The following is a 12,484-nucleotide window of genomic DNA, read 5'->3' as shown; positions in this document are numbered from 1 at the left end:
ACCAGCAGTAACCGGTAAGAAATTGAACAAATTTTACATTCCAAGATCAGTGTAGGAGGCAAATTGAACCATGTTAGAGTGCATTTCACCTACTTAAGGTCAGCCAGTGCCACTTTGATATGACAGTTGTGCAAACTTTGACAGAGTCAGTCCTAAAAGTTGAGGTTAGCTTTCATTGGTAGACTTTCAAACGGCAACCCTTTACGCTATGACCTTAACATGTCCCAATTCTTATGTTCCGTAGTGGAGAAACAGCCAAAGGGAAGAGATTTTGTGTTCTTGCTGGACGGATCTGATGGTACTAGAACTGGATTCCCAGCTATGAGAGACTTTGTCCAAAGAGTAGTGGAGACACTCAGTGTGGATGACAACAAAGACCGTGTCTCAGTGGTTCAGTACAGCAGAGATCCAGCCGTCCAGTTCTATCTGAACACATACACGACAAAGGGCGAGATCTTTGACACCCTCAGAGGTTTGAAACACAAAGGTGGAAGACCCCTCAACACTGGAGCAGCCCTCCAGTATTTGAGGGATAATGTCTTCACAGCCTCTGCAGGAAGCAGGCGCGTGGAAGGAGTTCCACAGGTGCTAATATTGCTAAGTGGTGGAAGGTCTTTTGACAGTGTTGATGCACCAGCCTCTGCTCTGAAAAAGATGGGTGTCTTGATCTTTGCCATTGGAACCAGGAGCTCTAATAGCACAGAACTGCGGAAGATAGCCCACGATCCAAGTTACGCTCTGTCTGTGTCTGAATTCACTGACCTTCCCAGTGTCCAACAGCAGCTTCAGTCCTCTGTGGAGGAAGTGGTTATTGACGTCACCCCAGAGACACCAACTGTACTTGGTATGTTAACTAACACAGCCTCTTGCCTGAAGGACTACCCGACTTGTTTCACTTTGCAAAGTTTTAAATTTCTTCCCGTTCTACCTGTTTTCAGTTGACAGTGCCAAAAAGGATATCGTATTCCTTCTGGATGATTCTGATGGCACAAGGAATGGCTTCACTGCCATGCGTGATTTTGTTGAGAGAGTGGTGGAGAAACTGAATGTGGGAGAAAACAAAGACCGTGTCTCTGTGGTCCAGTACAGCAGAGATGCAGAGGTCCATTTCTATCTAAACACATACACCACGAGAGAGGATATTGTGGATTCGGTCAGGGGGCTGAGACACAGAGGAGGCAGACCCCTCAACACCGGGGCAGCCCTCCAGTACGTCAGGGACAACATCTTTACAAGCTCCTCTGGGAGTAGGCGCCAGCAAGGTGTTCCACAAATGTTGATCCTGCTAAATGGTGGAAAGTCTTTTGACAATGTAGATACCCCAGCGTCTGCTCTCAAACAGCAGGGTGTCTTTGTAATTGGCATTGGAACAAGCAGCTCTGACATTAATGAGCTGCAGAAGATATCCTCTGACCCTAGTCTCGCTCTATCAGTGACTGAGTTCACTGAGCTCCCCAGTGTCCAAGAACAGCTCTCCTCTGTAATGAGCACAGTGCTAGTGAGGGCCACGCCCGTGACACCAGCAGTAACCGGTAAGAAATTGAACAAATTTTACATTCCAAGATCAGTGTAGGAGGCAAATTGAACCATGTTAGAGTGCATTTCACCTACTTAAGGTCAGCCAGTGCCACTTTGATATGACAGTTGTGCAAACTTTGACAGAGTCAGTCCTAAAAGTTGAGGTTAGCTTTCATTGGTAGACTTTCAAACGGCAACCCTTTACGCTATGACCTTAACATGTCCCAATTCTTATGTTCCGTAGTGGAGAAACAGCCAAAGGGAAGAGATTTTGTGTTCTTGCTGGACGGATCTGATGGTACTAGAACTGGATTCCCAGCTATGAGAGACTTTGTCCAAAGAGTAGTGGAGACACTCAGTGTGGATGACAACAAAGACCGTGTCTCAGTGGTTCAGTACAGCAGAGATCCAGCCGTCCAGTTCTATCTGAACACATACACGACAAAGGGCGAGATCTTTGACACCCTCAGAGGTTTGAAACACAAAGGTGGAAGACCCCTCAACACTGGAGCAGCCCTCCAGTATTTGAGGGATAATGTCTTCACAGCCTCTGCAGGAAGCAGGCGCGTGGAAGGAGTTCCACAGGTGCTAATATTGCTAAGTGGTGGAAGGTCTTTTGACAGTGTTGATGCACCAGCCTCTGCTCTGAAAAAGATGGGTGTCTTGATCTTTGCCATTGGAACCAGAAGCTCTTATAGCACAGAACTGCGGAAGATAGCCCACGATCCAAGTTACGCTCTGTCTGTGTCTGAATTCACTGACCTTCCCAGTGTCCAACAGCAGCTTCAGTCCTCTGTGGAGGAAGTGGTTATTGACGTCACCCCAGAGACACCAACTGTACTTGGTATGTTAACTAACACAGCCTCTTGCCTGAAGGACTACCCGACTTGTTTCACTTTGCAAAGTTTTAAATTTCTTCCCGTTCTACCTGTTTTCAGTTGACAGTGCCAAAAAGGATATTGTATTCCTTCTGGATGATTCTGATGGCACAAGGAATGGCTTCACTGCCATGCGTGATTTTGTTGAGAGAGTGGTGGAGAAACTGAATGTGGGAGAAAACAAAGACCGTGTCTCTGTGGTCCAGTACAGCAGAGATGCAGAGGTCCATTTCTATCTAAACACATACACCACGAGAGAGGATATTGTGGATTCGGTCAGGGGGCTGAGACACAGAGGAGGCAGACCCCTCAACACTGGGGCAGCCCTCCAGTACGTCAGGGACAACGTCTTTACAAGCTCCTCTGGGAGTAGGCGCCAGCAAGGTGTTCCACAAATGTTGATCCTGCTAAATGGTGGAAAGTCTTTTGACAATGTAGATACCCCAGCCTCTGCTCTCAAACAGCAGGGTGTCTTTGTAATTGGCATTGGAACAAGCAGCTCTGACATTAATGAGCTGCAGAAGATATCCTCTGACCCTAGTCTCGCTCTATCAGTGAGTGAGTTCACTGAGCTCCCCAGTGTCCAAGAACAGCTCTCCTCTGTAATGAGCACAGTGCTAGTGAGGGCCACGCCCGTCACACCAGCAGTAACCGGTAAGAAATTGAAAAAATTTTACATTCCAAGATCAGTGTAGGAGGCAAATTGAACCATGTTAGAGTGCATTTCACCTACTTAAGGTCAGCCAGTGCCACTTTGATATGACAGTTGTGCAAACTTTGACAGAGTCAGTCCTAAAAGTTGAGGTTAGCTTTCATTGGTAGACTTTCAAACGGCAACCCTTTACGCTATGACCTTAACATGTCCCAATTCTTATGTTCCGTAGTGGAGAAACAGCCAAAGGGAAGAGATTTTGTGTTCTTGCTGGACGGATCTGATGGTACTAGAACTGGATTCCCAGCTATGAGAGACTTTGTCCAAAGAGTAGTGGAGACACTCAGTGTGGATGACAACAAAGACCGTGTCTCAGTGGTTCAGTACAGCAGAGATCCAGCCGTCCAGTTCTATCTGAACACATACACGACAAAGGGCGAGATCTTTGACACCCTCAGAGGTTTGAAACACAAAGGTGGAAGACCCCTCAACACTGGAGCAGCCCTCCAGTATTTGAGGGATAATGTCTTCACAGCCTCTGCAGGAAGCAGGCGCGTGGAAGGAGTTCCACAGGTGCTAATATTGCTAAGTGGTGGAAGGTCTTTTGACAGTGTTGATGCACCAGCCTCTGCTCTGAAAAAGATGGGTGTCTTGATCTTTGCCATTGGAACCAGAAGCTCTTATAGCACAGAACTGCGGAAGATAGCCCACGATCCAAGTTACGCTCTGTCTGTGTCTGAATTCACTGACCTTCCCAGTGTCCAACAGCAGCTTCAGTCCTCTGTGGAGGAAGTGGTTATTGACGTCACCCCAGAGACACCAACTGTACTTGGTATGTTAACTAACACAGCCTCTTGCCTGAAGGACTACCCGACTTGTTTCACTTTGCAAAGTTTTAAATTTCTTCCCGTTCTACCTGTTTTCAGTTGACAGTGCCAAAAAGGATATCGTATTCCTTCTGGATGATTCTGATGGCACAAGGAATGGCTTCACTGCCATGCGTGATTTTGTTGAGAGAGTGGTGGAGAAACTGAATGTGGGAGAAAACAAAGACCGTGTCTCTGTGGTCCAGTACAGCAGAGATGCAGAGGTCCATTTCTATCTAAACACATACACCACGAGAGAGGATATTGTGGATTCGGTCAGGGGGCTGAGACACAGAGGAGGCAGACCCCTCAACACCGGGGCAGCCCTCCAGTACGTCAGGGACAACGTCTTTACAAGCTCCTCTGGGAGTAGGCGCCAGCAAGGTGTTCCACAAATGTTGATCCTGCTAAATGGTGGAAAGTCTTTTGACAATGTAGATACCCCAGCCTCTGCTCTCAAACAGCAGGGTGTCTTTGTAATTGGCATTGGAACAAGCAGCTCTGACATTAATGAGCTGCAGAAGATATCCTCTGACCCTAGTCTCGCTCTATCAGTGAGTGAGTTCACTGAGCTCCCCAGTGTCCAAGAACAGCTCTCCTCTGTAATGAGCACAGTGCTAGTGAGGGCCACGCCCGTGACACCAGCAGTAACCGGTAAGAAATTGAACAAATTTTACATTCCAAGATCAGTGTAGGAGGCAAATTGAACCATGTTAGAGTGCATTTCACCTACTTAAGGTCAGTCAGTGCCACTTTGATATGACAGTTGTGCAAACCTTGACAGAGTCAGTCCTAAAAGTTGAGGTTAGCTTTCATTGGTAGACTTTCAAACGGCAACCTTTTTCGTTATGACCTTAACATGTCCCAATTCTTATGTTCCATAGTGGAGAAACAGCCAAAGGGAAGAGATTTTGTGTTCTTGCTGGACGGATCTGATGGTACTAGAACTGGATTCCCAGCTATGAGAGACTTTGTCCAAAGAGTAGTGGAGACACTCAGTGTGGATGACAACAAAGACCGTGTCTCAGTGGTTCAGTACAGCAGAGATCCAGCCGTCCAGTTCTATCTGAACACATACAGGACAAAGGGCGAGATCTTTGACACCCTCAGAGGTTTGAAACACAAAGGTGGAAGACCCCTCAACACTGGAGCAGCCCTCCAGTATTTGAGGGATAATGTCTTCACAGCCTCTGCAGGAAGCAGGCGCGTGGAAGGAGTTCCACAGGTGCTAATATTGCTAAGTGGTGGAAGGTCTTTTGACAGTGTTGATGCACCAGCCTCTGCTCTGAAAAAGATGGGTGTCTTGATCTTTGCCATTGGAACCAGAAGCTCTTATAGCACAGAACTGCGGAAGATAGCCCACGATCCAAGTTACGCTCTGTCTGTGTCTGAATTCACTGACCTTCCCAGTGTCCAACAGCAGCTTCAGTCCTCTGTGGAGGAAGTGGTTATTGACGTCACCCCAGAGACACCAACTGTACTTGGTATGTTAACTAACACAGCCTCTTGCCTGAAGGACTACCCGACTTGTTTCACTTTGCAAAGTTTTAAATTTCTTCCCGTTCTACCTGTTTTCAGTTGACAGTGCCAAAAAGGATATCGTATTCCTTCTGGATGATTCTGATGGCACAAGGAATGGCTTCACTGCCATGCGTGATTTTGTTGAGAGAGTGGTGGAGAAACTGAATGTGGGAGAAAACAAAGACCGTGTCTCTGTGGTCCAGTACAGCAGAGATGCAGAGGTCCATTTCTATCTAAACACATACACCACGAGAGAGGATATTGTGGATTCGGTCAGGGGGCTGAGACACAGAGGAGGCAGACCCCTCAACACCGGGGCAGCCCTCCAGTACGTCAGGGACAACGTCTTTACAAGCTCCTCTGGGAGTAGGCGCCAGCAAGGTGTTCCACAAATGTTGATCCTGCTAAATGGTGGAAAGTCTTTTGACAATGTAGATACCCCAGCCTCTGCTCTCAAACAGCAGGGTGTCTTTGTAATTGGCATTGGAACAAGCAGCTCTGACATTAATGAGCTGCAGAAGATATCCTCTGACCCTAGTCTCGCTCTATCAGTGAGTGAGTTCACTGAGCTCCCCAGTGTCCAAGAACAGCTCTCCTCTGTAATGAGCACAGTGCTAGTGAGGGCCACGCCCGTGACACCAGCAGTAACCGGTAAGAAATTGAACAAATTTTACATTCCAAGATCAGTGTAGGAGGCAAATTGAACCATGTTAGAGTGCATTTCACCTACTTAAGGTCAGTCAGTGCCACTTTGATATGACAGTTGTGCAAACCTTGACAGAGTCAGTCCTAAAAGTTGAGGTTAGCTTTCATTGGTAGACTTTCAAACGGCAACCTTTTTCCTTATGACCTTAACATGTCCCAATTCTTATGTTCCATAGTGGAGAAACAGCCAAAGGGAAGAGATTTTGTGTTCTTGCTGGACGGATCTGATGGTACTAGAACTGGATTCCCAGCTATGAGAGACTTTGTCCAAAGAGTAGTGGAGACACTCAGTGTGGATGACAACAAAGACCGTGTCTCAGTGGTTCAGTACAGCAGAGATCCAGCCGTCCAGTTCTATCTGAACACATACAGGACAAAGGGCGAGATCTTTGACACCCTCAGAGGTTTGAAACACAAAGGTGGAAGACCCCTCAACACTGGAGCAGCCCTCCAGTATTTGAGGGATAATGTCTTCACAGCCTCTGCAGGAAGCAGGCGTGTGGAAGGAGTTCCACAGGTGCTAATATTGCTAAGTGGTGGAAGGTCTTTTGACAGTGTTGATACACCAGCCTCTGCTCTGAAAAAGATGGGTGTCTTGATCTTTGCTATTGGAACCAGGAGCTCTTATAGCACAGAACTGCGGAAGATAGCCCACGATCCAAGTTACGCTCTGTCTGTGTCTGAATTCACTGACCTTCCCAGTGTCCAACAGCAGCTTCAGTCCTCTGTGGAGGAAGTGGTTATTGACGTCACCCCATTAGAACCAACTGTACTTGGTATGTTAACTGTCAAAGTTGCTCTTAAATCCGATAGTTGGTTTTATGAAATTCAGAATACTCTTTATTCCAAGGATGAACTTGATTTTTATCAATATCTTTCTTTTGTTCCCTATCATAATGGCTTTTTTCACACCTCTTTAACTTTTTTTGTTTCCTCCTTTATATTTACTTCAAAACACTGAGTAAATGGTTTTAGTAAAGAGTTATCTCATATTAATCATGTCCTTTTCTGCCAGCATTGTCATAAGGCTCATGTCTTTATATTCAAGCAATTTGGAATCATCTTTCATTTTTTTGTGTTTGCATGTTTTGATTTTTGAATGATGCACCAAATTAAAATTACCGATAGCTCCATGAACAAGTTTCTTTCATTCATAATAGGGAGAAAATTCATTATTGTCCAGAAAAGTTATTAACAAATTAATGAGCCTTTCTTATATTGTTCATATAAACAGAATATTGTCACCACTGTTACAACGTGCCAATACATTTTTGTATTATAAAATCTGTGACCTATTTTGTTAGCAAAGAAACAATTTAAATCATTTTAAAACACAAAATCAATGTAGATCGACATACCAGATTTAAAAACTTGGGCTTCAAACACAATAAGTGTGCAACTGTTATCCAACATTTTGTATGTCATCAAATGTTTTGTATTTTAAATAGTACTGAACGCTTCCATCTTAATCAAATGTTCTCTTGTGTTTTCTGCTGATGCCAGGAGAAGTGCTGGGTCCTGATATTTTAATTCAGCATAAGCAGCATTTTGTTTGAGATGTTGTCAGCCATCTGGTTGGATCATAAATTCACTTTCTTTATGGATGTTTAAACTTAAGGGCCACAGATTCAACATACTTGGAGCCAGTGTAGACTTTGGAGACGGTTGTTGTTTTAAAACATCTCTTTCTCATTCACACAATATAGAATAACAAAAATTATTTATCTTGGAGTAACATAAATCTTGAATACTTTTTAAAGATACACACATTCAGGTGTTTCCAAGCATGTAAAATGGAAGTTATGTAATCATGGCATGCATAGCAGCAGTGTTTTGCACTAATTGTCACCAATTGTGTTGTTAATCCTCTAAATATTTCAGCATTTTCCAATTAAGGTGAGAAATATCATCATGTTGCATTGTCTTGGTAACTGGTAAATGTATGCATCTGATTACACAAATAAGGCATACAACATACTGTGTGTCGGAAGAAATCATCAGGCTTTTCAATAGGTATTCATATTTCTGATAATTTTTGTAACGGAAAATAAGATTATATTTTCTCTTTCCGTTTCAGCTGAGTCTCAGGGCCCCCGGAAGGACATCGTTTTCCTCGTTGATGGATCCGATGGTGTTGGTCGTGACTTTCCTGTCATTCAGGAGTTCATCCGCAGGGTCGTGGAGAGTCTCAACGTGGGCGAGAATAAGATCCGGATCAGTGTGATTCAGTATGGTGACTCTGCTCAGGCTGATATGTATCTGAACTCGCACACAACCAAAGAAGGCGTTTTGAATGCTGTAAGGCAAATGAGGCAACGAGGAGGAAGACAACGTAACCTGGGTCAGGGCTTGCAGTTTATCAATCAGGATGTTCTTACAGCAGCACGTGGAAGCAGGAAGCAAGAGGGTGTACCACAGTTTGTAATCGTCGTCTCCAGTGGGTCGTCCACTGATGACATCAGCCGTGCAGCGACTACCCTCAAAAAGTCCAGAGTTCTTCCCTTCAGCATTGGGACCAGAGATGTTGACCCTACGGAGCTGCGGGTGGTGTCGTATGTGCCTAACTTTGCCTTTACTGTCGATGACCTCCCCAGCCTCGACACAGTCCGCGAAAACTTAATCACCACTCTCACTGAGATGTCAAACGATGACATCGCCGCGCTGCGTCCAGTATATCCAACCTATACTTGTAATTACTCAATTCAATCATGTCCAGAAATTAACATTCTCAAGTACACCACTTTTTACTGTATTTCAGTCATTGTGTATATTTCTGTCAGGAACTTTATAGTTACCACTAATACAATTTTTTTTTGTTTACCATCTTTTTGAACAGCGGTGACACCAGCACCCGCACAGGGAGTGAAGAGGGATGTTGTTTTTCTCATTGACGGGTCGACAGCTGGACGTAGCGAGTTCCCTGCCATCCGGGACATGATAAGAAGAGTTACGGAGAAGCTGGATATTGGAATGAATAAAGTCAGAGTTTCTGTGGTTCAGTACAGTGATGAGCCAGTGACCGAATTCCTTCTGAATGAACACTCCGGCCCAGACGAGCTACGCCAGGCTGTGGCGAGGCTTCAAAGCAGAGGTGGAAACCGCCTAAACACAGGACATGCTCTTGGGTGGGTCTCCAGACGCATCTACCAGAGGTCAGCAGGAAGCCGCATTGAAGAGGGTGTTCCTCAGTTCCTCATTCTAGTTACAGGTGGCAAGTCATCAGATGATGTGTCCACGTCAGCTGACCTGCTTAAGAGAAGCCATGTTGCTCCTCTTGCCATTGGTTCAAGGAACGCAGACCCAAATGAACTGAGACAGATTTCCCTGAAGCCCGAACTTGTATTCACAGTTGACAGTTTCCAGCAGCTTCCGAGAGTGGAGACCCGGCTCATTGAATCTGTGAAAACAATATCCACTGATGATATCATTACTCATGTTCCTCAAGTGGAAGGTAAGAAATACTATCTCTCATATTGAAGGTTTACAATGACTTTGAAGTGATGATTGGTGTTTTCAATAATAGCATTCGATGCATGATTTGTTTTGCATTTTCCATTTAGCTCAGAAAAGACTCATGTTACACTGGTGTTGCAGGAAAAACATTCCTAATGTCTGTAAAGCACTGAAGTCTCTAGAGTTCTGTTATATTGGTGGAATTTGACATTTTTTAATGCTTTATTATTTTGCTAATATGCTTGGAAATCTCTTTGCTGTGTTTTCATTACAGTTTCCCTAAATCTTGGGAAGAAGGATATTATCTTCCTTATTGATGGCTCAGACAATACTGGTCCTGAAGGCATCGCTCACATCCGGGACTTCATCCTCAACATTGTTCGACAACTCGATGTGCAGCCTGATCAAGTTCGAGTGTCTGTTGTCCAGTATTCGGACAAAGTAAAATCAGAGTTTTCACTCAACTCACACAACAACAAGCCCGCTGTTATTTCTGCCATCCAAAGACTTCGCCAGATGGGTGGCCGGTCATCAGACCTGGCTGACGCCATTAAATATGTCATGCAGAATGAGTTAAAACCCTCTGCTGGTGTTCGTCTGTCTGAGGCTTCCCAGCATCTTGTGGTTCTCACAGGTGGACGTTCTCCCCAAGATGTTAGTATGTATGGACCTCTGCTTAAGAGCAGCCGGGTAAACTGCATCGGGGTTGGAGCTTCAGGTGCTGACACAAGACAGCTCGCCCAAATTGCCACCAGCTCAGAAGATGTCCTTCAGGTCCCTACCTTCCCAGGTCTGTCGGCAATCAGGGAGAGGTTTATTACCAGGCTGAGTGGGACTATGCCTGAGGAAATACCCCCATACGTCTACGATCCAGGTAAGTTGAGCAAAATTCTTGATAAACTTATATATCTGTGTTCAGGAAATGTCAAAATGCAGTCAATGTAACTCAATTTATTCACATATTCTCATCCTTCTCCTCGTGGCAACAGACCTGCCTGCGGCTAAGAAGGCTGATATCGTATTTTTAGTGGATGGCTCCATCAACCTGGGCCGGAATAACTTCAAAGAAGTGATGAATTTTGTCATCAACCTCATTGACCTGTTCTACACTGATAGAGACGACCTGCGGATTGGACTGGCACATTACGCGGCAGATGTGACTGACGCCTTTTACCTCAACACATACAAGAACAGGCAAGACATTTTGGATGCCATTGAACGAGTAGAGTACAAAGGTGGACGCAAGATCAACACTGGGGCAGCCATTCGCCATGTTGAAGATGTTCACTTTACCAGGGAAAAGGGAAGTAGGAAGGATGAGGGCACTGCTCAGATTCTAATGCTTATTACTGGAGGACGCTCAGCAGATGACGGCAAAACAGCAGCCCTCGGTCTGAAGAAAAAAGGTGTGAGAGTGTTTGCCGTAGGAGTGGGCGACATTGAGGATGAACTAGAAAAACTAGCAAGCGAGTCTTCTACCGTGGCTCGAGCAAGCACCTTCCTGGAGCTTTCAGAGCTCAATGAGCAAATCCTGGAGACACTTGATGATGAAGTGAAGGGGAAGCTGTGTGTTGGGGGGCAAGACGGTCCGAAAAGTAATTATCTTGAATCGACGCTAATACAATTTACAAAATAACAATGACGTTTCAGTTTTCCAGACTAAATCCATGTTTGTTTTACAGCCTGCAATGTGGAGGTACTGGTGGGCTTCGATGTTTCTGCCCAGAACATCTTCAGTGCTCAGACTAATCTCCAGAAGAAGATGGAATTCATTCTAAACACAATTTCCCAAATGGAAAGGATTAGCTGCTCATCCGGGCAGATTCCTTCTGTGCAAGTGGGCATGCTGGCCGTGGACTCTGCCTCCGAGCCGGTCCAGCTCGATTTCACCAACAATGCTAAAGAGCTCTTTGTGGCCTTCAAAGCGCTGCAGAGTCGTGGCCCCTTCCTCCTCAATGGCAAAACCATCACAGCTTACACCAACAGATTCAGAACCAGACAGGACGATGTTGTCAAGGTTGGTAACTGAATTTAATATACTGAAGTAGAGATCAGAATCGGGGCCATTTATTGCATAGTTTTAAGGATTAAAAACATTAAAAAGTTTGGTATCAGACAAAATAAAGCCATTACCTTCCTTCCTTCCACTGTTTCTTTCAACCTCAACACAGTGTTACATTGCTGCTTATGTTTTGGACAGCTGAGCTCTACACTGGGGTTGTGCTGACATTCTAGTAAAATGGAGGAATATGTACTTATGTGCACTCGTGGTTGAGTTCTGATTTCAGGAGACAAATTATCTTTAAAAAAGTGTCTAATTTCAGAAGTCTACAGCCCCAGTTTGTAGGTCAGACACATAATTGAATCAACATTAAACAAGACTGGAATCAGTTCAGGATTAGAGTCAATGCGCTTGACTGAATAAGTGTGAAAACTGAATTGTGCTTTTCCCTGAAGGTTGTCATTCATCTGACTGATGGTCTTGACGCCCCATATGCTGAAATGAAAAAGCGAGTTGACCAGCTTCAGCAATCAGGTAAAAAGATGATTCACTTAAAATTGTGCTTGAAAACTATCTTTAAACCTCTGAGAAATGATTTATCAACATCACATTTGGAGGCTATTTCTGAGAATAATACTGTTCCTCAAACACTGAACAGGAGTGAACAGTTTCATTCTGGTCGGGCTGGAGCGGGTGGCCAAATTTGAGGAGGCTGTGCTGTTGGAATATGGGCGTGGCTTCAGGTACACCAGACCCCTACGTCTCAATATCATGGACTTGGAGTATGAGCTCAGGGAGGAACTGGTGAGCGCTAATTAGTTACATCTACGGCTTTAGTGTTTAGTACTTTATCTTTATTCTGAGAAATTACTAAATATTTGTCTTATCT

The 12,484-nt window shown here is 44.8% G+C and overlaps 1 protein-coding gene across 1 annotated transcript in view; it reads left to right on the top strand.

Annotated features, from left to right (window-relative positions):
* The window catches only part of col6a3 (collagen, type VI, alpha 3), a 69,713-nt gene that overhangs the window by 46,044 nt on the left and 11,185 nt on the right, over nucleotides 1-12,484 (top strand). The window contains exons 6-12 of the mRNA XM_061088711.1: nucleotides 8,218-8,829; nucleotides 8,977-9,591; nucleotides 9,868-10,467; nucleotides 10,583-11,188; nucleotides 11,276-11,610; nucleotides 12,051-12,129; nucleotides 12,254-12,399. Of these exons, the coding sequence (XP_060944694.1) occupies nucleotides 8,218-8,829; nucleotides 8,977-9,591; nucleotides 9,868-10,467; nucleotides 10,583-11,188; nucleotides 11,276-11,610; nucleotides 12,051-12,129; nucleotides 12,254-12,399 (2,993 nt within the window). The remainder of the gene's footprint in view (nucleotides 1-8,217; nucleotides 8,830-8,976; nucleotides 9,592-9,867; nucleotides 10,468-10,582; nucleotides 11,189-11,275; nucleotides 11,611-12,050; nucleotides 12,130-12,253; nucleotides 12,400-12,484) is intronic.

This window comes from Limanda limanda, chromosome 16 (genome assembly GCF_963576545.1).
Source record: "Limanda limanda chromosome 16, fLimLim1.1, whole genome shotgun sequence".
Taxonomy (NCBI): Eukaryota; Metazoa; Chordata; class Actinopteri; order Pleuronectiformes; family Pleuronectidae; genus Limanda; species Limanda limanda.
The sequence above is the reverse complement of the archived record's forward strand: the minus strand, read 5'-3'. Positions and strand labels throughout refer to the sequence as shown.